Below are 26,270 nucleotides of genomic sequence, written 5' to 3' on the forward strand. Positions count from 1 at the left end.
TAAAATTAACAAAATTCATAACTTTTTTTAAGTAAATACAATTAAAATTAATCAAATTATATTTGCGATTCAAGTTCATTATAATTGGATCTATCAATAAAATTTTATTACGATTATATCAATTTTCATCATAGGTTAACATAACATTATTATATAAGCTCAAATAGTAACGATAACATTACACAATCACCATCTAATTATGTTTAAAAGGCTTGTTACAGTTTGATCCAAAAATGAAATTCTATTATCATTACACCATTTTCATTATACTGTAATTTGGACGATTTAGTTAAGTTTGAGAAGGAGCGGCGGAGCGGAATCAGATCCTCACCTTGCAGCCATCGTCAACGCCACTTTCCACCACGTCACTCTCTCTCTTCCTTTTCTCTGTGTTCGGTGCGCCAAAGCCTTTTTCGGGGACCGCAAAAGGGCTGCTGCTTCTGCAACAAACAAGGCCTCGCATGGTGGGATCGACTCTCAATCCCTTATTATCCAATCGTTAGTGCTTTCCACTCATCATTACCAATCGATGATTTCATCATTTTCGTTCATCGATCTTCTTTTTTCTAGTTTCGATCCATTTCTACTTGATTTTTATCATCACAAATACGAAATCTCTCTCTCTCTCTCTCTGTGTCTCTCTCTCTCTGTTTCACCTCTTTTGTTTCTGCTTTTGCCATGGCTGCTGTGTTATTTGAGCTACTCGATTTGGTTTTTTGCTACTTCTGGCCATTTTGTCACAGTTGTGGATCTGTTTTTTTCGTTTCTGTCCATCATTGCGATACTGAAAGTTGCTTTCAATCGTTCGATTTTGACCAAACAAGTGGAAGACTAGCGATCTTTTTCAAGAAGAATCAATTTCTAAAGCGTTTCTTATTTTGCCTTCAAACAATAGGTTTTTCTGTCTTCTTCTTCAATTATTAGCTTCAATAATGCTCTTCTTTTCATGCTCTGTGGTCTTGCTATATCTTGCGAGAATTGTTGGTACTTTTACTTGCTTTCGCAAAGTATTTCACGAATTATTCAGAAGAGTTGAGGAAGTTTCTGTGTTAATTTACTGAATGGAAGTGTTTTTTCGAGGGGAAAACAGAACATGTTTTACTGGTAGAAGTGAAGAAGACGGAGGAATAGAGTAGTAAAAGCGCTTTGAAGATATGGGATCTTTTAAGGGCCATGTTCTTCCAGGGACGCTGTTTCTTCTGGTTGGTGTTTGGCACGTATGGAGTGCTCTGCTTCGGTACATATCAAATCCCAGTTTGTTTCGCGTTCGTGTGTGGAATCCTATGCCTGGATTCGATGGAAAACTCAAATACTTAGAGCTTTATGTTATTGTCATTGGCGGTTTCATTGATTTGTGTATTGAGCTTTTGTATTCAACCCATCTTAAGTTCTTCGTTAATGGAGTTTTGAACCCTTCGCACATGAACAACTTTGAACATTCGGGGATGCTTCTCATGTTCTTCATTTTTGGAGTCATCACTTTGCTCTCTGAAAAGTCCAGGTAATTCACTCTTGTTTCATGAGCAAAGCATTTGGAGTGTTAACTTTTTCAATAAACTGTTTTTACTATTTTTGTTTAGATCAGTTGGGTTTAGTTAATTTAGTTACTTTGCTTGAGTTAGTTTTGTTGGTTCTTTCTCAAAACAGAAGTACTTTTAAAAATATGCATATGAGATTAAACATACTATAACTTAGTTTTTGAATCGAATGGTAGTTTAATAGAAATATGAAGGGATACAAGCCATAACTGGATAAGATATTAAATTGATGGTGGAAAGTATCAGGTATATTCTTTTCGAAAGGAATTTAAACCCGTAAGGACAAGGACAGTAGACGTGCCATGGAGAGATTTATCTTTGCTGAATTGATTTAATAAAGGTTCATGAACTTTTGCTCTTGGTCGTGGAGTAGTTTGTTTACTTCAGGAGAGTGAATAAGTTATCATAGATTCTAGATGAAGATACCAAGGTTTAGGTCCGTGAGTATCTGATCTAACTCGTAGCTTTCGTTGCAGTTCTCATACAATCAACTTCACTTATTAGTAAAGTAACACATGTATGAAAAACAATTGATATGAAAATATAGCCCAAAGATCATATAAGATGGAAGTTCGGGGATGAGAAAGATAGCAGTTTCTTGTACATAAGTCGTATTTTAAGTTGTGTCCCCTCCCCAACATCGCTGGAAAGACACGTTTTTTTTTCCCAATTTCTAGTATCTATCAGTTTGTTGGAGCTTGTAATCCAGAATTTGAAGTGAAATGTGGACAAATGGATGATTATATTGTATGGGAGGGGACATGTCTAATTTGCATAATCTTTTAATCTAGTATTCAAATATTGAATTGAGCTATTAACCATCCGTTTCTAAATATATGCGCAGTTTATCCTTTACTCTGTCTTAACCACTAGTTTTCTCTAAAAAAGAGCCGATTATTCAACTCTCACCACTTTCTTTTCAGATTTGTTCGTCTACCAGATGAAGCACTCTGTCTGATTGCTGCCACGGCATTCTGCGCTGAGTATCTGTTGTTTTACTTTCATTCAACTACTCATAAAGGCCTTGAAGGTTACTACCATATTATCCTTGTCCTCTTGATAGGGCTCTGCATTTTGTCAACCGTTGCTGGAGCTATTTTACCTACCAGCTTTCCAGTTGACGTGTGCAGCGGTATCGCCATCACCCTTCAGGGGCTTTGGTTTTATCAGACAGCCTTCACTCTGTATGGTCCAATGATGCCTGATGGTTGTGAGCTCAAGGATGATATGATGGTCATGTGTCACTCAAAAGATAGTGAGGTTAGGGGTGAATTCCTTGCAAATTTCCAGCTCTTTTCCATGGTCATTGGAGTTCTTGGTGGAGTCGTTGGAGTTTACTGCTTTGCAGGGTCGAAGTACGGGCGATCCGACCTCAGAAGTTCGAATGCCATCCAAGACTAAATTGTAATCCCGGTATGTTTGCATCAAAATTTTCTCTCTTTGTAGGATTCTTTAGGCGACTTCTAGTTTTGCTTCTTACATGAAAACTTCTTTAGCTTCATTTAGAAATTCATGCCACGTGACTAAAGTTGTTCATATGGAACCACAATATTATGTTTTGGAGTGCTTTTGACAAGCTAGTGCATTTTTTTAAACATTTATAGAATGCTTTGTGAGAAAATACTTGTAAAGTGCATTTGGCTTCTTGACTTAAAAGCACTTTAAAAAATAATTTTAAGAAGGCAAAATCCATAGTTTTTTTTTTAAAAAAAAATTATTTATTTATCAAATACTTTGTACTTAAGTGCTTAGGACTAGATGTACTTATCCTCGAAGCACTTCCAAATACATCCCAAAGACATCCCAGTAATGCTCAAGCTAATCACATGTATTTTTTTTTTCTTTAGTAAATTGCAAAATTACCCCTAAAGTATGGTGGTAGTTGCAATTATACATGTGCTTTCAAACTTAAATGAGTGTTAAAATTAGTTCAAATTGGATCTTCAAGCTTACATAATTGTATAAATTGTAACATTTGTACAAGTTTGAGGGTTCAAATTTTTATCTTGTGGGTCCAATTTCAACAATTATTATAAGCTCGAGGTTCCAATTTTAACACTTGTAGAAATTTAGGGGCCCAATTTTTACAACTGAAAATTTGAGAGTGTAATTGTAACTACAATCATAATTCAAGAGTGGTTCTTGCAATTTGCCCATTTTTTCTCTTTTCTCTAGACTTGATCCATTCAAGATATTATTATTATTATCATTATTCAAATTTAATGAAATTAAAAGTTTGAAATTGAAGAAATAATTCATTGGGTTAAATACAGGGTAAAAGTGAGTTTCACTAAAATGAGAATGAAACCACCAAAAAAAATGGAGGAAATGAAGAGATGGGGAAGAAAAGAGAGGTTGCAGTTGTGTCCTTTTACAGATTACTTTGTAATATTTTGAGGCAAATAGTTCTTTATGCTCATTCTCCGATGACTTTACAGGGTCTTGTTGCTATCATGTGACAATGGCAAAGATAGTCTAGTTTTATAACTTTTTTTTCTTTTGACGGCCTGATTGAAAATTATAGTTTCATTTTGAAAATTTCATATATACGATTTTATACCACCTCTATTTATTATTTATCTTAATAATAACATTTAAAAATAACGTGAACTTACGGCTCTTCAGTGCTTATATGTTGAAGGTCAAGTGTACAAGGATACTAATATTCCTTCTATTTTGTTGGATCCAAAAGGGGAAAAACATTGTGGACACATGAAATTCAAATTTCTTTGATGAGTACGAACATGATAAAAATTGAAAAGAATAATTGTTTAGAGATGGAGGGAGATTAATATATTCATGGTTTAATATGGGTTCTGAGGGTTCGAGCTTCTCTCAACTTTATGCTCATTTTATAATATATATATAAAAAACTAATAAAGTATCAATAACTTTAGTTAGTCTAATGGTAAAAACGTCTTCCAATCCCTTTTGAGCTCTGGTTTGAATTTCATTCCTTTTATTTATTTCTTAAATTTTCCTTCCTTTGACAATCCTATAAATTTTTACTGAGTTATAAAGTCTTCATCAACAAAAGTTTTGAATCCATCGGTGAATATATATGTGTACACGCATATGTACATCCTCATGTATGCATGTTTTTATCATGATGTTGGATTTTTTTTTGCTGGTCATGGGAATTGGTGTTTGGAATTGGTGTTTGTTGTATGTTCTTGTACATTTTCTTTCTTTTTCAATGGAAGCGCCGTTTTTTTTAATATTTGCAATTGATCTAGTGATGATATATAGATATATAAAAAATAAAAAAAAAAATCTGTGGGTCAGGATACCGCGATCGGGATGGGGAATCTTCGAATACAAGAGGAATGGAGAATTTTTTTTTTTTTTTTTTTTTTTTTCACATTTACAATCTGGAGATGGGAACAAGAATTATATTTTGTAGAATATGTATATTGTAGATTTTGTTAGGATAATTAAGGATGTTTTAATTATTTAAGATTTTATTACTTTAATTTATTAGATGTTGTAATATTAAAATAGGAGGTTCTAGTTATTGAATTTTAATTTTTTCAAATTATGAGAATTTAGCATTTTATTGGGGATTATATTCACCGTTTCTTTTAAAAAGATATTTCAATTTGCAATCGATCTAGTGGATAATATATAGAGATGTCTAAAAAAGTCATAGACCGAGGCCTTGTGGGAATCCGTCTCGAACGAGGAGGGGAATCCCCGAATGTACGAGGAATGGAGAAGTTTTTTTCCATGTTTAAAATTTGGGGCCGGGTCCCGTCCAGCTCTGACTTTTGTGTATTATAAATATATATATATATATAATATATATGTATATCTATTGTAGACTTTATCTAGGATAGTATTGATGTTTTACATTTAGTTCTAAGATTCTATTACTTTAATTCCTTAAATGTTGTAATATTTAAGATAGGATATTCTAGTTGTTGAATTTTAATCTTTATAAATTGTCATAATCTAGCATTTTAATTATATCTTTTCAAATTGCATGTGTATTAATGTTTTTATTAGTAAAATTGATAATCATTTATTTTAAATTAATTTGTATTGGAAATGTTTAAGAAATTGTTAAAAAATATATTTAATTGAAATAAAAAATTGTTAAAAAAAAATAAAGATGGAAAATTTAAATTTACGGGAACGGGAAATGGAATATGGGGGCAAGGACGGAGACGGAGAAGGCTCTCTGTCCTATGGACTTCTCTAATTGTATACTTTTCAACCACTTCTCATGTAGATGGAAGTTGATTTTGGTTAAAATTTGAGTTATATGAAATTGAACTTGCCCTTGATAGCATAACCTCTCCTCGTGCTTTTATTGTAAATGGTCTCGATAAATCAAAATCGAAGAATCAATCAAATAAAGGTTTGAACTTGAATATTATTATGATTCATAAACTTTTAGTTTTAATATTTTGTTTTTTTGTTGCCTTACTTACTTATTTATTTTATTTATTTGAAGAAGATTTTTCTTGGTGTTATGTTAATATTTATTTACTTAATCTTTGCTTCAACTATTTTATATAATATTTGTTTACTTAATCATTGCTTTGATTCTTTTATATAGCGTCACTAACCCCACATAAACATGCATATTAGGTATGCAATTAAAAGAAAAAAAAGGAGAAACAAAGAAACAAAGAAAGAGAGAGAGAGAAAAAAAAGAAATAAAGGTAAAGATGGAATAGTAACTACTTATTTTTAAAGGTTAGAAACTAAAAGATGTTTTAAATTTGTATAAAAGATGTTTTAAATTTGTATGTATCAAAATAAAATAATTTGTAAGTTTAAGGATTTCAATAGAGATTAGTAGAGATGAGCATGATAGATCAAGAAATCGAGTCAACCAACTAAAACCGAAAAAATTGAAGGCAGTCGATCGAAGGATAGAAAAGGCTTGATCAACGTCGGTTCGGAAAAAATTCAAATCGACAATTTGATTTTTTTAAAAAAAGAATTGAACCGACCAAACTGATCAGCTACAGGTTTGCATTCCTCGACGGTCGAGGTCGGTTTGAACATTTAATAAACTGACTATAATTGGTTCAATGGCAGTTTGGTTGAAAAAATCGACTCCAACTGATTGCTATACACCTCTAAAGGCTAGATCAAAATAGAATTTTTTTAGACATCTATGAACCAAATAGAATTTAGTAAATTTTTAACAATAATAAACATACCTATGGAGGATGTGTAAACTCCTAAATTTCATCTAAGTGAATTAGATTAGAACTTAGTTAATAAGGAAGCTTGAAGAAGGATAAAAGAGGAGGAAAATGCTTTAAGTGTTGAAAACTAGACTTAAAGGCTAAAACATAAATTGAAGTTAAGTGAGATTTAAGGAGACAAAATTTTGGCTAAGTGTGGGAAGCATGCGTCGATCTCATGCATTGGGATGAAGGTGTGCAAAACAACGGCCTTGCCATTTGAAGCTTAGGCAATGACATTGTCATTAGAGGTTAGGCGAGCTTATTGACTAAGTGTTGAACACATAGAGACACCATGCGTTGGTGTGGAGTATGCGGCCAACACATCAAACAATGGGTGTTGTGCTCGACAAGTCCGTGATGGACGCATGGTGTGAGTTGGCCGAGCGATGACATGAAAGAATTGTCTAGGCAGGGACATCAGGGACAATGTCAAACGCAAAGTGTTGGCCGAGAGTGTAACGTCTCGACTCCCTATGACTCAAGCTAGGTTGTTACTATAGACATGCATGCATAAAATCCAAACGACATTCTTTCATAATTTAGTAAAAACAAGTAAATAGCGTAAATTAAATAATCTCATTAAAATTAAATAACCAAAATTTCAAGTAGTAGAGTACCCACAACAAAATCATAAAACCAATCTAGAAAAAACTTTAAAGGGCAAAAGCCAAATACCAAAACTGCGAGTTTTAAATGTCAAAACAATAAACTAAATCATAGAAAATTTTTGAAAACATGAACAAAAGCATATGACTGATCCCAATAGCTCAATTATGGATTCCACATGTCATTTGTCGATGCATCCTTAACCTTACATGAAAAATAAATATGAGAAAGGATGGGTATAGAATACTCAGTAAGTAACCCCACTACTAGGATCGGGCTAGCCATCTATGTCCTCTAGATGTCATTCTCTAGTGGGACGAACATAATCCTCTAGTTTTCATGAAACACAAATAATGAATATATGAACTCATCCTACCGTAGTTAGAGATGTCCACGGGACGGGGCGAGGATGGGAAAGACTTCCCCGTCCCCATCCCCATGCCCGACCCCCTATTTCATTCATCGTCCTCGCAAAATTCTCCACGGGGATCGAGACAAGGAATTCGCGGGGATCAGATTCCCTATGGGAAAATTTTCCCATTTGTTTTTTTAATATAGTCATTTTAGCAATTTTGTTTATTCTCAACCAAATAAAATTATATTATTTATAAATTATTTCCAATAAATTTTTTCATTCAAAGAAAATAGTATAAAATTCATTATAAAAATAATACTATTATATGTGTAAAAATATAATTTAATCCTATAATTTCTAAAAGTCAAAAATTAAATATGACAATATCATAGTCAAGTTTTCCATTTAAATACTACAACATTTATGGCTTAAGGTAGAAAAGTCTAAATGTTAAAACAATTTAGAAATATATTAAAGTAGGAAAAGATTGAAATGAAAATTAGAAAATGACTACATTTTATATAAAATAATAATAATAATAATAATAATAATAATAATTATTATTATTTATTATATAAATAATAATTATATAATATATTCATCGGGGTGAGGCGGGGAACTGGGGCGGGAACGAGGAATATAATCCTGGTCTCCGTCCCCATTTACCAATGGAAAAAACGTCCCCATTACCAATGGAAAAAAAAAATTATTCTAGCTCCCTCTCCCATTCCCCATCTAATCGGGGATTCTCCACCCTGTTGGAGGCAGGTACCTGTGGGGCCTCGGCCCCACGGGGTAAATGGACATCCCTAAACATAGTTTAAAAGTACCCACAACCTCTGAAAAATCCCAAAGGAAACACCACCTCTAGTGCATCCAAAAGGAAACACAACCTCTGGTGAATCCCGAAGGAAACACAACCTCTGGTGAATCCCGAAGGAAACACAACCTTTGGTGAACTTCGAAGGACGTCACCACCTCTGGTGGGTATCTAACTATCAGTAAGGGTAACTATTACTATCGTAAATATCACATGCGTCACAACATAGTCCCATAACATGTAAATACATCTCATCATACTCATAGGTCAATCAAAAGCTCATATAAATAAAAATACTAGAGTTCATGCTAGCATTCATAACATTTCATCATACCATAGGTCAATCAAAAGCTCATATAAATAACAATACTGAAGTTCTTGCTAGCATTCATAACATCTTTCATACATAATCAGAACAACTTACTTACTCTCATGCAATTCTATACAACAACCTCAGAGTCTTGAATAAGAACTTAAATTTCGTTGCCTGACACGTAGACAATTCCATTAGTAAGATTAATATTAAGTCGAACCGAAAAGCAATTGAATCTTTGTGAAATTCTCGAATCTTTAATCAAGCCTAAATATAAACCAAGCTTTAAAATTAATAACTAAAGCCTAATTCCAAACACCCAAATATTACCAAATATTTCCAAATAATCTTATCTAAGCTGTGTCCGATTCGAATTCACCTCCAAATGTTGAATTTAAGCCCAAAAAATTATTCGAGCAACCAATCCTCTTTTAATCTCTACAATCTTTGTTTTAAAACCGTACATAAATCAAAATAAATTTTAACCTTTAAGTTCATACTCCTCAACATTCAATCACGTCAAAATCAGCAACAAAACTTAATAACTTAATTTGTATAAATTATACTTGAACCGAACAAGTCACAAAACCATAAATCATACTAAAATTCTTGCCGAAAACACTTTAACTCTGCTTGACAGCACGCTAAAGGCCTTTTAAACTTGTTCAAACTTTCAAATCCAACCTCCAAAATCATGATTGAAATGATAATTAAACACATTATTGGGTATTCAAGATCCTCAACAAATCCAAGAAAATCATTTAGATCTTATTCCAAAACTAACGAACCTTGTGGCAGTGTTCGGAAGACGACAACAATTGGAAGAGAGGAGGACCAACGGCGAGCAGATCCGAAAACTTGAAATTCGGAGCGGCGTGGCTGAGATGAGCCAAAATGTGTGACACCGGATGATGTGAGGAGGCGCGATAGATCTGGACGTCGCGAAGAGACGGGCCTTGAGGCTTGACGGAGGAGTCAACGACGGCTAGGCTCGAACGGTGCTAAAAGAGGGAGCGGCGGCCGAGGCTTCAATGGTGGCTGAGCTTCGCAGACGGCTCAAGATTTGCGCGAACGAGCGGCTGAAGGCTGGCGAATGACTGACGGATGACTCCTGCATGAGGGTCGGATCCAGAGGTACGGCTGGTCGAAAGTGGTGGCTGGGTCATGCGGTGACTGGAGGAGAAAAAGGACGCAGTGAGAGGGGGGGGGGAGAGTGGGGGATCACCAGAGAGAGAACGAGAAAGGGAGAGATTTGTTGGGAAATTTTTACGGATGACCCATTTTTTGGGTCCAAAATGTCAAATGACCCATTTTTAAAAAATAATGTCAATTGACCCTCTGCTGACATCATCACCATACCAAATTATGTTAATTTCCCTCACAAGTGCCTCACGAGGTAAGTCTCGCTCTCTTTGATTAAACACTTTCGCTCTTGCTTAAGATTCCTTGGTTTGATGTGGTTGGTCGTCAGTGTACAAATTATTTGACAATTTTCACGACTGAAGCCTCAAATCAATACCTAAACACAATATAATGGTGATTTCTTTAAATTGTAAACTCCATTTCAATGGTGATTACTTCTCTGGTTTTTTACGGTGTTTTGTTGAACAGAAAATTTTCAAATGGGGATTTCCAAGATAAGACTTTTCTAAAATGGAACAGGTTTTTAGAAAGGTGTTTCATTATTTTGAGTCTGTTTAATTATTTTTGCTATGTTATTTCTGGAAAGATAGCATTACAAAATTTTATATTGGGAGAGAGAGAGCGAACGAGAGAGAGCGAACGAGAGTGAGAGAGAGCAAGAGTAAGAGAGAAAGCAAGAGTAAGAGAGGGAGTGAGATTAAGAGAGAGAGCGAGATTAAGCATGATCGAGATTAAGAGAGAGAGTGAGATTAAGCGAGAGCGAGATCAAGAGAGAGCGAGATTAAGAGAGAGGGCGAGATTAAGAGATAGNAAGAGAGAGAGTGAGATTAAGCGAGAGCGAGATCAAGAGAGAGCGAGATTAAGAGAGAGGGCGAGATTAAGAGATAGCGAGATTAAGAGAGAGAGAGCGAGATTACGAGAGGGAGCGAGATTACGAGAGGGAGCGAGATTAAGAGAGAGAGCGAGATTAAGAGAGAGTGAGAGTACACTTTAATTGCTTGTACAACTTAATAAAAAATGTTCTCTTGCTTTGTAGAATGACAGAAAAGTGTCTACTTATTCGATATGGATGTGATTGGGATGAGAATGAAAGTTCGTATATAGGGGGAGAGTTGACAGGAATCATTATGCATGTTACATTGAAGTATGAAGAACTTAAATCTCACATTTACAGGGTTACAAATGTTAGTTCTTTCGAGTTTGATCTTTTATTGAGAGTTAAATATAAGCTTGAATATGAAGCCCCTCCAAAATACATAAGGAATGATGATGATGTTCGCTTCCTTCTTTTCCGAAAAGAGCTTAGTGAATTTCAGTTATCTGTGATGCTAAAATCGAATCAGGACAAAAATATTAGAATGGGGTTTGGAAATGTGAGTTATGATGATACGACTGTGAACAGACAATACGAGGAATCATATCAGTTTCGTTAGGAAGAGGATGATATTCCATTGTCTACCAACACTGTACCATCAACATTATCACTAGACAACGATCACACCAATCCAGAAAGATTGAATTCAGAATTGGGCAGTACTTCAGTTGTTGGTAATGAGAGATCATCTAGACTTGACTATATGGATTGTGGTCATCTAGAGAAAAGTTGTGGTCCTTCAGTGGATGTTAATGAGCAACCAATAGGTTTGAATGAAATGGATCGTGATCATGAAGATGTGCGTCGTTCTACAGCAACTTCAGTGGTTCTACCATCTGTGTCTTCAAGTCATAGGGTAGAGTTGATTATGCCTGGTACCTATTCATCTAGGACAGAGGACGTTGAAGTTGGTCAACTATTTTTGAGTAAAAAGGACTTGAAAATGCGATTATCTATTTTGTCTATCAACAAAAATTTTGAATTTAGGGTCAAGAAGTCAACCAAATCTTTGTTTATTGTCAAATTTATTGGGGATACTTATAAGTGGAGCCTTCGTATAGTGAAAATGGAAGGGTCTGATATATTCAAGATCACAAAGTACTGCAGTTCACATACATATTCCATTGGAATTCTGAATCACGATAATAGACAAGTAACTGCTATGGTTGTTGGTTAGTTGATTAAAGATAAGTTCACAGGAATAGGACTATTTATAAAACTTGTCATATCGTTGAGGATATGAGGAGGGATTATGGCGTGAACATAAGTTATGATAAAGCGTGGCGTGCAAGGGAACCCGTATATGATCTCACTTGAGGTACTCTAGAATACTTATACTCCATACTACATGCTTATGGAGAAGCGTTAAAAATAGAGAATCCGGGCACAGTGTTTGAGATCGAACTTGACGATGAAGTGCATTTCAAGTATATATTTATGGAATTAGGGCTTTGTATTTCGCAAGCTGTCAGCCTGTGATAATTGTTGATGGGTCACACTTAAAAGGAAAATACAAAGACACCATATTGATTGCGGTTTCTATGGACGGGAACAATCAATTATACCCACTAGCATATGCAATAGTGGACAAAGAAACTGATTGATCATGGAAATGGTTTATGTTGAACTTGAAATGTAGTATCGGAGAACCCGATAATCTGTTGTTTGTGTCTGACCGGATGGTATCTATCAACAATGCTATTCGTGCATTTTTTCCCATGGCATTTCATGGATTGTGCACGTGGCACATAGAACAAAATCTTATTATAAACTTTAAGGATAGCACGGTTGTTGGGATATTTAGAGATGTAGCAAGGGCATTTCGCATGACAGAGTTCCAGACAAAATAGGACGAACTCCGTAGTATTCGAGACTGTGTTTCACGAAATATTTGGAAGACATCGGTCTTTAAAGGTGGGCACGGGTTTACCAAATAGAATGAAAATATGACAACATGACGTCCAACAGTGCAGAATGTTTCAATTTGTTAACTAAAGAGTATCGATTATTTCCCATAGTATGCTTGATTGAACATGTTAGAGGAATGCTCCAATCGTGGTTCTAAGAACGGAGGAATTACTGGGCATCTTGAATGACATTGCACTCTGACTACTATGAAACTCGATTGGCAAGTGAGGCTGATAAGGGCAAACGATATTGGGTTGATCCTATTGATTGTTATCGGGTCCACGTGCGAGATAACCGATTGGACAGTATTGTGAATCTTCACACAAAAGAATGTACGTGTAAGGAATTCGGCTCACTTGGTATCCCGTGTTCGCATGAAATTGTTGCTGCCAAAGAATGAAATATACCCCTTCAGAGTCTTTGCAGTTGATTTTATACAGTGGACTCTCTAATGACTACGTATGCGGAGCCTATAAATCCACTTGGGCACATATTTGAATGGAAGAGACTTCCTGGATATGTAGAAATGACTATCCTTTCTCCAAAGTTTGTGGCATAAGTCGGGCGACGGAGAGTGAGAAGAATACCATCCAGAGGAGAATTTTGTAGACAAATGAAATGTGGTCGGTGTGGGAATTATGGGCATAACCGCCAAAATTGTAGCGAACCACTCACAATTGTGCGACGTACTGAAAATGCCAGAAACCGTGACACAAACACCTCTCATCTAGTTTAGTTTATAACTAACTTTATCTTGTAATGGCCTGTTGGTATGTGTTAGAAATACCATTGATCAGGCCCCAAAAAAGAGTTTTTCATACTTGTATCATACTTCATCTTGTAACAGACTTCATCTTGTAACATACTTTCTGTAAACAAAAAACAATAACAAGCTGGAGTATTTCTATAATAGCAATCTTCATCTTGTAACATACTCTATTTTTTCAAAGTCTTGCTCTCTCAAAATGAACTTTGATATAATGTTTTATATACCATTGATATAATGAAAAGAGTAGTAGCTCAATTATACATATTTTGATAAAATGTATAATATTGAACTTTTGAACTTTGAACTTTGATAAAATTATTTTATACATGTTTTAGATACATAAAAAATACATGTTTTTATATACATAAAAAATACATGTTTTTATATACATAAAAAATACATGTTTTTATATACATAAAAAAGACAATAGAAAATACATGTTTTATACACATAAAAAATACAGAGTGTTCGCCCACAATTGACACCCTAACTGCGTTCTATATTAACTCATTTTCTCTTGATTGATTACAGACAGATCAACACCAGTCACCAGATGTTCTAGTAATTCTGTTGCAAAGATGCCACAATTAAGCGATCCGTGCTGTATTTCGGTGTTCATAGGTCACGAGATTTTCCAAGGAGATGTGGATAGGTCCAGCTTTGAATGATCCACGTCACAGTTGTGAAGTAGGGATGGTACTGTGACAGTCAATGGCTCCAGCCAATTCACCAGCTTTGTCATTGGTGTGTACGACGGAAATGAATCGAACACGAATATATGACCTCTATTAATGTCCATTGCAAGGACCATCAAGTGCTCACTGATATTCATTTTCATATACACGAAATCCACATCTGCCCATTTGACATCGAATTTACTGGTGACGTAGTCCTTGTACGTGTCTTCATCCTCCCATGTAGGGCAGCCTCCAGTCTTGTCTTATTCTTTATTCGTTTAAATACCCCGCCACTAGCATTAAGGTGACTCTGCCAAATAAAATGAGAAGTTAAGTAACGAAATATACCATAGTAAAATGACTCTGCACAACAAAATATATCAAAATTTACTGTTACACCAATTGGCAAGATGGTGAACTTGTGCATGCATATGTCAGGTCGGGTATAAAATTTTTCTTTCATAAAATGAAATAAAGTATTTATGGTCTGTACAAAAAAATTACTATGTCAGTAAAAGTATAAGATATCCAAATGTAAAGAAGTCAAGACTAGGAAACTTACATCGCACTCGACCTACGACCTCGGTTCAATCAATTCCTTGAAAAATTGCTTGGCAAGTGGTTTAAAGGAATCCTCTTGAACATCGTTATTGATATTCTCATCTGAGATCCATCCCATCATTTCTGTAAAGATATTAAATGGAACGTCATGTGCTACATTGTACGTGACGATCGCTCTGGATAGTGATGTAGCGAAACTTGGGAGAAGATACTTAACCACACTTTTCTTCTTTACTTGAGCTGGAGGTGTATATTTATCAACAACTTTCCTCTTATAAGTAGTTCTTTAAGATTTCTACATAAACAGATAATGAAAAATTACTCATCAATAAATATAAAAATGTAAACAAAGATTACTGATCAATAAATTACTGACTAGTGTAACTTCTTCTATAGTCGTAACAATACTAGAATTGTCAGCCTCTGGGATGTCAGACATGTCGGCCTCTGTATGTGGCATGGTGAGTAAATCAGACATGTCGGCCTCTGTTTGTGGGACACCAGCCTCTATAGGTTCGACGTCAGTGGGTGATGTTATGGTATCGGGCTCTAGAGGGGGGATGGGAGTAGGTGAAGTGGTGGTATTTTGAGGCTCTACAGGGTGATGGGAGTATCAGAGGGAGTCGCATCAGTGGTATCGGGATCTTGAGATGGGATGGGTGACCTTGTCGTCTTCTCATTCACCGTGGAACCCTTCAATTAGTAAAGTAAAATGATGAGTTCACGAACACGTAAAAACTAAACACGTAAAGACATAAAATGATAGTAAATACAAACGTTGCACATAGACTGCAACAATGACAAGATGGCCAACAATTGTCCTTTCATGTCTATCATGTTTTCCTCCATATTGGATACTCAACTATCTAAATTCGATATACGGCCATCCAACCTCGATAGTGAGCTGTTAATGGTCCACAAGTACGAATAAATAGAATCGTTGGGATAGGCTCCCTCCCTGCAGGCAGCACACTCAGGACACTCTTCATCCGTAGATCACTCTCTATGGGAGTTCGCAAGATGGAAATTAGGTGGGTTCAACTCGTCCTTTCACATACGTCCCCCACCACTAGGTGAGTATGTCCCTCCTTCCACCCTTCCACATTCGGCATCCTCGTGCTCAGAATGCTCGTGTTCATCCCCTTCCTCCACCCTTCCACATTCATCATTGTTACCTCCACGATGATCATCACTATGGCTTTCAGAACTACCCCCACTACTCGACCTATGCCACTTTCAACACTATCATCATTGGCACCTAGATCAAATATAGGTCGTGTCCACTGGGGGTATCCTGAAACTCCCTCTCAGCGTCTGTCATGACAATACCCTCTTTAACCTTTATCTGCATTAACGACTCAGTAAATTGGTTAGTGTCAATTTAACAACCAAATAAACATATTATGCATAGAGTAAACGTACATTGTTAGACTGGAATATCTCTCTCTCGAGTACTTTGAAGGACACTGAGTGGGAGCATGGCCATCGTAATATGCGAGGCAAAGCTACCTTGCTCCTTCGCTCCGCAATGTTCCCAGCTATCGATCCAGCTAGGATCTCATATGTCCATACCTAAATAAAATTTAACATGTAGTAAGAACAATAGTAATGTTAAATCAAACAATACGATTATTATGTTAAGCAAATTTACCTGAAACGCTTGTGGAAATCCACGCAAAGAGTACTTCATGACGTAATTTTTATTTCCTTTCACCTTTATCTTGTATAGACTACTCTTATCATTCAATGCAGACTTTAGGGCATCGAATGTCCTCTCCCAAATAATGGTACCCCAGTCTAGACTATTGTAGTACTCTATGTTTTGAACGTCCTTAAAACATTTAAGGTCCACTGCATTTTTCTGTTTGTTCTTTCCCATCATTGTAACCTCAGTATAGTAGACTAATGTGATCTTCACAACATCCTCGTCATTTTCAAACTCCAACTCCTTGTATTTTTCTTCTAGTAGACGGACATGTAAGGTGTCTTTCGTCACTCGATTACCAAATATTTGATTGCAAGTTTGATAACTTGTAGAAATACAAGTTATTGTGGCTCAAAAGTTGGAACAATTAGGGTCTTTAATGAGAAAATCTCATCATTTTTAGAGAAAATGCATGGAATTACTCGAACACTATCAAACTCATGCAAAGGAATGTTTATTGCTAAAATACTGCGGCACTAATGCATGATATTGCAAGATCTCAACAAAAGGCTAATGCATGATTAAGAAAAGTGTTGCAGGCAAAGTCTAACGCATGAGGCATACGTCGGAGGGATTCAACGCAAGGAAGATTCATTGATTCAGGCTGTTTGTGTCAAATCACCACTTGCAAGCATGGGCACTTGCAGCGGGCGGCGTCTGAAAAGCATTTGAGTGTTAGGCGGCTGACCAGGGTATGGAATTTAATGCTGCTTATCATCAAGTTGGAGAAGACCGACGCCTATAAATAGAAGAAATCCCACCAGATGGAGGGAGTTTTTTTTTTTAGTTCTGAAGCTTAGTCTTAGTTTAGAATCTTAGATCTTTAGAGCTGTGCTGTGGTGCCGAGAAGAATAAGAGGGAAGAGAACCACCACTATCGCCAATCAAGGAGCAGAGGAAGCTGAGCTCGAGAGAGACATTTCTTCAAATTCTTCCACAAGTGGTTGTACACGACTAGAATTGAGCCAAAGAGGACAAGAGATTGTACTCTGTGGCTTGACTCTTTTCATTTCATCTTACTTATCTCTTTCATCTTCTCATTTGATTAAGTATTGGTTTTGTAAAGACAATCAGTTTCTTTATAAATTCTCATATTTGTTCTATCATACTTTGCCACTGTTTATTTCTTGTTTATATTGGATGCATCTATAACTTCATGCAAAATTCCATTTTGAACACTTAAGCTAACTAAATCAATTGGTAAAAGCATCTTTAGCTTAAACTATTCGAGAGAATAAGTAAGCCAGCATTAAGTTAGAAACGCTTAGTACATCTAGAGATAGACGCACTTGCATTTTATTGCACCCTATGTTTGACGCATACATCCTAGAGATAGGTATTATATTATATTTGCATTGAGAAGTGTCGAATAGAGTCTAACGCATAAACAAAGATAAACAAGTCATCTCATTCGCATCATATTCTTGTTCCTGTACATCTAACTTAGATCGACGCATATCACTTGCATCAAACTCCATTTTCACATGACCCATCATTCTCTACTCGACCCTTTTGTATCTTTTTGCACACACACACACAACAGCTTAGTGTAAATAACTCATTTTCTACATACACTTAGGATATCTCTACAACAGTTACAACGCAAGGTTTGTGTTAGCTTTAATCTGAATCCCTAAGTTCGACCCTGGACTTACCAGGAACCTAAGTTGGATTTATACTTGGATCTGATTTAGGAAAACTTGAACATCAATAGAGGAGTGTCAAGCGTCCTGTTGCACATCACTAACGCATCAACGCATTACTAACGCATCATAAACGCATCAACGCATCATTCATGTTTACACTTATTTTTCCAGTTATTTTATACAATACACTCCTAAGCTCGAATCATGAAATCATCGAACAAGTTTTTGGCACCGTTGTCGGGGATTCAACAACAAAACTAACAAGAAATTTTGTTTGTATCTTTTATAGGAAAACTTCAGCTGAGGGAGTATTACGAGCTAAGCCGAAGCTTGTAAACGTGTATGAGCAGGGAAAGCACTCTTGAACTTGTATACGACCCCAAAGTTGAAAGGACCTTCTGACGAAGAAATCGATCTAATCGTCGTCGTAGGTTAAGGCAACAACAAATGGCGGACGAACAAGTGAATCAAAACTTAGCTCAACAGCTAGCCCACACTGTGCAAAATCCTATCATAATGGAAAACAATAGTACGCGTCCCATGCGGGAGTAAGCGTCTCCTGGGTTGTATGATTTCTCACCAAGGATCATATACCCAACGCTAGATGGGACAAGATTTGAGATGAAATTTGTGATGTTACAAATGCCCCAAACAACTGGATAATTTGGGGGTGCTCGTGGAGAAGACCCTCACGCCCACATGAAACATTTCCTGGAGACGTGCAACTCGTTTGTGATTCCTGGAATCACCCCAGAATCTCTGCGTGACGACGTAAAGCAATGGGTAAGTTCTTTGGAGCCTGGTGAGATCACAACCTGGGAAAAGTTGGTGGAGAAATTCATGTAGAAATACTTCCCACCCACCACAAACGCAAGGAGGCGGAGAGAGATCATGAACTTCGAGCAGGAAGAATTTGAAACCTTGAGTGCTGCATGGGAGTGCTTTAAAGGATTAGTCAAGAACTTCCCCAATCACGGATTACCATTTACTCATTAGTTTGGACATCAACCTACTCACCACACTGGTCTCAGTAGGGAACATACTTAAGTAGAGAAATCAGGGCTCAGGGTTCACAGGATGTGACTGCATCTATAGTAACCTACAATGCGATCGGGAAACAACAACCAAAGATGAAAAGCTGACAATGAATAAAGAAAGAAAAACACAAAAACCATCCTTGGAATAACCACCAACAGTAGAGCTGAAAACCTTGCCAAACCATATGAAGTATGCTTTTCTGGGGCAAAATGAAACGTTATGAGTAAGAATTTCCTCTGCACTTCAAGAAGATCAAGAAATTGCGCTGCTGAGCATTCTGAAAAAGTACATAAAAGCAATTGGTTGAGCACTAGCAGACATTAGAGGAATCAGCCCCCCATATTGCATGCACAGGATACGTCTCGAGGAAAATAAAAAAGGATCGATCGAACATCAACACAGACTCAACCCTGCGATGAAAGAGGTCGTGAAGAAGAAGATAATTAAATGGTTGGACGCAGGGATTATCTATCCAATCACCGACAGCACGTGGGTCAGCCCCGTGTAATGTGTGTCAAAGAAAGGAGGGATGACGGTAGTCCCAAATGCAAATAATGAACTAATACCGATGAGAACCATCACTAGCTGGAGAATCTACATGGACTACCGCAAACTGAATGTGGCGACGAAGAAGGATCATTTCCCCTTGCCTTTTATCGACCAGATGCTAGACTGCCTAGCAGAAAATGACTACTACTGCTTCTTGGATGGATATGTCGGTTACAACCAAATTATGATTGCTCCTAAAGATCAAGAGAAAACTACATTCACCTGCCCCATGGAACATTTGTGTTTCGACGCATGCCGTTCGGCCTATGCAATGCGCCGAACACATTTCACAGGTGTATGATGGCCATCTTTTCTGAGTATCTTGAAGATTCTGTAGAAATTTTCATGGATGACTTCTTAGTGTATGGGCAAACATACGAAGTCTGTCTCAATAATCTAGAGAAGATACTGAGGAGATGTGAAGAGACGAACCTTGTGCTGAACTGGTAGAAGTGCCACTTCATGGTGATGGAAGTTATTGTGCTCGGGCACAAAGTCTCCAAGGACGGGCTGGAGGTAGATAAGGCGAAGATTGAGGCGATTGAAAAGCTCCCACCTCTAGCAAATGTGAAGGCTGTCAGGAGCTTCTTAGGACATACAGGATTTTATCGACGTTTTGTGAAGGACTTTTCAAAGATTACGCGACCATTGAGTGCATTGCTGGAGGCGGAAAGAATGTTTGACTTTGATGACCAATGCCTCAACGCATTCAAGATACTGAAGAACGCATTAATAACTGCACCTGTGTTGATTGCACCGTACTAAACACAACCATTTGAACTAATGTGCGACGCAAGTGGTTATGCGATGGGGGCGGTGCTGGCTCAAAAGAAGAAAACAATTCTACACCCCATCGCATATGCGAGTAGAACCTTGAACCCTGCCCAAAAAAATTACACTACCACAGAAAAGAACTGCTCACGGTAATATTTGCGTTGGAAAAATTCAGAGCTTACCTGCTAGGATCCAAAATGATCATTCACACTGACCACTCGACAATCAAGTATTTAATAACAAAGAAAGATGCAAAGTCGAGATTGATTCGATGGGTTCTCCTCCTTCAAGAATTCAACACGGAAATCATTGATCGCAAAGGGATGGAGAACTAGGTTGTGGACCACCTATCAAGATTAGAAAATCAAGAAGTTGACTGCAACCAATCGGAGGTGAACACAACTTTCCCACATGAGCAGCTGTTTAAAATTGAAGAATTCCCATGGTATGCGGATGTGGTCAATTTTCTGGTTTGCGAACAATTTCCTGAGGACTACACAGGCCACCAAAAGAGGCGGCTCAGACATGAATGTAAATTATATTGTTGGGACGAGCCAAATCTTTATAAGAGGGGATCAGACCAGATTTTGCATCTAAGCATACCAGACGCTGCTCACTAGCGCATACTATCACAATGCCATGACTCGCCATATGAAGGACACTTTAGAAGCCAACGCATAGCGGCAAAGGTGTCACAAAGTGGATATATTTGGCCAACTTTATTCAAGGACGCAAAAGACTATGCAATGAAATACGACCAGTGCCAACGCACGGGAAACATTTCAGGGAAGCACGTGATGCCCATGAATATCATCTTAGAATTGAAACTATTAGACGTCTGAGGCATAGACTTCATGGGACCATTTCCACCATCAAATGGTCACAAATAGATTCTGTTGGCCGTCGACTACGTTTCCAAATAGGTAGAAGCGGTATCGTGCATCGCAAGTGATGCGGCGGTAGTCTCCAAGTTCTTGAAGAAAAATACTTTCACTTGTTTTGGCACTCCATGTGCCATAATAAGTGATGAAGGCTCTCACTTTGTTAATCACATCATCAACAAATTGCTGCTCAAGTATAATATCCTCCATAAAGTAGCCACCGCATACCATCCATAAACAAATGGTCAAGCTGAAGTGTCCAACAAGGAAATCAAGCTGATATTAGAGAAGGTGGAACCTTCATGCAAAGATTGGGCAATGAAGCTGGACGATGCCTCGTGGGCATATAGGACCCCCTATAAGACACCAATAGGCATGTCCCCGTATGCGCTGGTGTTCGGAAAGGCATGTCATTTACCGTTTGAGCTGGAGCATAAAGCAATGCGGGCAGTGAAAAAACTCAATTTTGACTTAAAAGCCATGGGGAAGCAAGGAAACTTTAGTTGGTTGAGCTTGATGAATGGAGAACTCATGCATATGAGAATGCCAAAATCTACAAGGAGCGCGCAAAATGTTGGCATGACAAACAACTATGCGAAAAGAATCTCCAAGTCGAACATAAGGTCTTGTTGTACAATTCTCGGCTACGACTCTTTCTCGGCAAGTTAAAATCACGATGATCTGCTCCTTTCATAATTAGAGAGGTATTCCCGCATGGAGTGGTTGAGTTATCCAATGAGGAGGGGACCAACGCATTCAAAGTCAACTGGCAAAGAGTCAAAATATATAACGGAGAAAACTTGCATCGTGAGAACACCTCCGTGTACCAGAGGAATTCTGACTAAAGAAGAAGCGGGCAGTCCCTGCACAATCATGCAATTCAAATTCATCAGGGATGCAATTTTTTGAAGTATCCTTTGAAATCTTCAATTCATGAACTCAATTCTACCCCTTTATATCCATTATCATTTATATGTCTTTTTACTCCTTTTGCATTGAAAAAAAATGTTAACTCTATCTTTTATTTGACCCTCTCGATGTTAATTTTTGCAACGATTGTGGTGAACGATTGCGGGGGAGCTACACGATAACTGAAAGACGTAACTAGTTCAGACAGCCACCGCAATCGAAGAAATCGGCTCGCCGCAAAGAAAGATGCGATCACAAATGATGTGGGCAATAGAACAAATTTGGGGTTTGAATCTATCTTTTGACTTTGTTTATTCCAAATTTTGCACTCTCGCATCTCATTTTTAACTCTGATAATTTTACCATCGCATCCTCTTTATTCAGCTTAATCATTAAATATTGATTACTTTAGTAAGTCACCACATTGTTTTTTTTCTATGCCAATTATGATTTTAATGATGAAATGCATGCCTCTATTTCTCATCGCATGCACTAAAATCAACTTAATTTTAGGACAATCAATTCAGGAAATATTTCTAGAAGTCAGTGGTCCACCAGCTTTCTTTCAAACTGACTTTTACGAAACCTCCTAAGAGCATCGCATGAATTCTTTCAATCTTTCAGCAATGAGGACATTGTTTCATTTAAATTTGGGGATGCGGTATTTATTTTCAACCTTGCTACTTTTAGGCTTTCTAAAAAAAATCATAACGTTGCGATCAGGTCCTACTCGTAGTTGGATGTCCGCATGACACCCGTGGGGGCAAGCTAAAACGAAGGTAGGAATCGTGATCAACGCATAAATAAAATGATCGCAGCTTCGCTGCCAAATGAGCATGAGTTTAGTCTGAGGAAGAGCACCTTGCTCGTAGTTGGATGTCCGCATGAAACCTATGGGGGCAAGCCAAAATGAAGGCTAGGCACTTGGATCAGCGCAAGGTCATAGGAAGAATATCTAAACTACGCAAGGATAAAAATCATTTGAAAACACCCAGTTGAAAAAGTTCTTTTATGAAATAAATCATTCGATGCCCTGGAAATAAGTAAAGTCTTTTTGAAGGTTAAACTTGCGGTCCCTAAATTTTAGAAATATTTTAAGAAGAGACCTATATAGGAATTAAGAAGATTTTGGTACATAGGATTTGAATAAGGCATCTCGAGAAATCTAGGAAAGAAAAAGGCGGTTGATTTTCTAGAGAAAATCTTTAGTTTATGCTTGAGAACAAGCATTGTTTTAAATTTAGGGGTGTGATAACGAGCAGAAATGCATGTTATTACAATGCAAAGATATCAAACAATGCAGGATTGCGACGGTAAAAATATGTAAAATCGTGTCCAAAGCATTAAGTTAAGAACATTGCGATCGCATGCATCCATCGCATTAAAGCAACTAATTTACATATTTTGTGCAAGAACGTGCGTTGGCGCAAGACAGAATTGCGATCTAAGGAATTCAGCGTCTGAGCGCATTAAAAGATTACGACTGCAAGGCTATGCGACCGTATGCATTCACGATGATCTACTCAAGAAGGTGGCCGCATAGAGATGGCGCATCAAGGTGAAAGCTTAATAAATCACGATGGGACAGAAAGCTGATGAGGTCGAATCCAAATTTAGTTGACAAGCCGTTAACGACGCACTGTAGCAAGTATACTCAACTTCTCGGTGAAAATTAATCGGCATATCAGATAGAGATTTAATGACATCCCATCAGTGCAATCATTTGAGAGAAAAGCTTCTTCACCTTGATCTCTATAAATACCGAAGGCCACCATCGAGAAAGGAGCTTAGCCATATAGAAAGTTCACCATACAAAAGACAGTTAGCCGTTGTTCATAGTTTTCTTACACTTAGAAGGTGGAGGCGAGTAAAGAGAGAAGACGCTAAAAGATCGTTACTGGTCAGCTCGAGAGAGTGCCGGGAAGTGTTGAGAATGGAAAGGGGCCGACTCTTGCGAAAGAAAGAATATTCTTTTGGGTAGAGTAGAGAAAAACGCAGTGTAAAAGCCTTGGGAAGCAAGACATTACTACCAAGCTCCCTATCCTTACTTCCCATTGTCATTTTGTATTCTGATTTCATTTATAGAATGGAACTTGCATCTCTACATCTATTCACTCTCTTTACATTACGCATGAGTAACTAAACTTCTGAATGGGTTGAGAAGCACTTAGCTAGCATGACCTAAGATCTTCATTTTATGCGATCATCTTGTCTTATGTATGCGTCTATCACCCCTTTAGAGCTACTCGAGATAGATTCTAAAGAAAGAACCTAGACTTGAGAGAGCTAGGTTAGAATCTAGGCTTGAGAAAGATAGATTAGAACTGTATAAGCAAGAGATAGAGACTTAGAAATAAGTTCTGTTTGCTAACATGCATCGCATGAATCCTAGAAATAGGTTATGGTAGTATGCGGTCGCCTTGTGTATGTGTGTGTCATTTATCATCGCATAGACAAGAATAGAGGCTTAGACGTAAGTCCTATAGACATCATCGTATACATCGCATGCGTGCTAAAACTAGGAGCTATAGCATTTGCATTGAGAGATGACCTGCTGTTGTATGTGTGTAACATGTGCGCATAACGTGAACGCAATCTTAGGAAGTGTTAGCTAAATCCCTTCTCAACCCGTTCCTCCGCATACTCATTGTAACTTTCGTTTGTATTAACTCTTTTCTCAAATCCGCCGCATAGAATCTATACCTTAAACAAACATACCAACCAAATCATTGTTTTATTTGTCACCGCAAAGAAATCTGTAATCACCGTCGCATACTGTCTCTATAGTCCCTATGTTCGACCCTGGGCTTACCAGGCAACCTAGTAGGATTTATACTTGGATCCTGCTAGGAAAACTTGCATGCACAACGCATACACCACCATCATAATATACACCATAATTTCATCATATTCACAACGCATCAATTACCTATTAGTTTCCATTCTTGTACTGTAATTGTTTGTGTTCAATTTGAATGGAATTTGGAATGATTCTTCCACTGCTCATGAAAATCCTCATGCTTGATTTCCTGCATGAATAATTGAAGGATAAAATGAAAAGAGTTTTCATTTTGAAAGAGATCGCTTCATTGTGTGCATTATTAATCATTTAGCTCGCGAGAGACTACACGATGGCCTTCTACGCGAGAGCCTAAACGATCGTGTAAAGCGCCTTTTACTAAATGATCGTGTAAAGTGATTTACTAAATGATCGTTTGCTAAGCGAGTTTTACTAAACGATCGTGTACCTTCGAGATTTATAAACGATCAAGCATTCACAGTCTATGTGATAGACAGTACATTCTCCCACTTGCTTGATCGTGTAGTTTGATCGTTGCCTTCCTCCATCCCTCTACCAAATTCACAATAGAGCCCACACCTCCTGGATTCTCACACCGAAAAATACTAAGGTGATGGAATACGAGACATATGCAGTGGAATTAGGGTCTAATTACACTCTAATTGCTTCTAATTTAAAGGAAATAAGCATGCAAATGGAGGAAAAAAACAGTAAATAAAAGTGGATAGGAAACAACCTTTGTAGCTTCCGAACACCATTTTTCCTCGCTGAATCTCGACCCAAACTCTTTTGAACCACCACTAGAGTTGACCTACTATCCTCTGGACTCAGAACCGGGCTGTGGGACCTGGTGGATGAAGGAAAACGAGAGAGAGAAAAGAGATGGAAAATAAGAATGAATTTGGGTTTGGGTTTTTATTTCACTCAAAGAAAAAAGAATATTCCAGCCCAAATTTAGAAAACTCTTTTGGCAGAATGGCAAAAGATTTTTCATTCAAAATGAAAGCCCATTTTATAGAAAAAACCATGCAACAATTACATGAACCAAATCCATAAAAACCCAACACCTATAATCCATTATCTTAGTGGGCTTAATGTCTATACTATAAGCCAACACCTAGCCCACTATTTTGTTTGTGGAATTATCCAACAAAAGTTTGGATTTTTCCACTAACTTTAGTCAAAGGGCAAAATAGTCATT

General features: G+C 37.3%; 1 protein-coding gene and 1 non-coding gene across 6 annotated transcripts; one reads left to right on the plus strand and one right to left on the minus strand.

Moving 5' to 3' along the window:
- The first annotated feature begins 203 nt into the window (after nucleotides 1-203).
- Nucleotides 204-4,914, plus strand: LOC120069464 (transmembrane protein 45B). 5 transcript variants are annotated; one of them, XM_039021233.1, is made up of 4 exons: nucleotides 204-498; nucleotides 1,091-1,501; nucleotides 2,462-2,951; nucleotides 4,824-4,914. In XM_039021233.1, the coding sequence occupies exons 2-3, from the start codon at nucleotides 1,155-1,157 to the stop codon at nucleotides 2,937-2,939; spliced, it is 825 nt and encodes a 274-aa protein (XP_038877161.1). In that variant the 5' UTR covers nucleotides 204-498; nucleotides 1,091-1,154; the 3' UTR covers nucleotides 2,940-2,951; nucleotides 4,824-4,914. The 5 variants fall into 5 exon arrangements, with proteins under 5 accessions (XP_038877161.1, XP_038877160.1, XP_038877157.1 ...); XM_039021232.1 differs by lacking the exon at nucleotides 4,824-4,914 and adding an exon at nucleotides 3,812-4,754; XM_039021229.1 differs by lacking the exon at nucleotides 4,824-4,914 and having other exon boundaries at nucleotides 207-498; nucleotides 2,462-3,686.
- A 14,078-nt stretch (nucleotides 4,915-18,992) lies between these two features.
- LOC120069469 lies at nucleotides 18,993-19,098 on the minus strand. Its single transcript, XR_005479548.1, has one exon. It is a non-coding gene; the product is annotated as a small nucleolar RNA R71 (small nucleolar RNA).
- Between the last annotated feature and the right edge of the window lie 7,172 nt (nucleotides 19,099-26,270).

This window comes from Benincasa hispida, unplaced genomic scaffold, assembly GCF_009727055.1.
Source record: "Benincasa hispida cultivar B227 unplaced genomic scaffold, ASM972705v1 Contig403, whole genome shotgun sequence".
Classification (NCBI taxonomy): domain Eukaryota; kingdom Viridiplantae; phylum Streptophyta; class Magnoliopsida; order Cucurbitales; family Cucurbitaceae; genus Benincasa; species Benincasa hispida.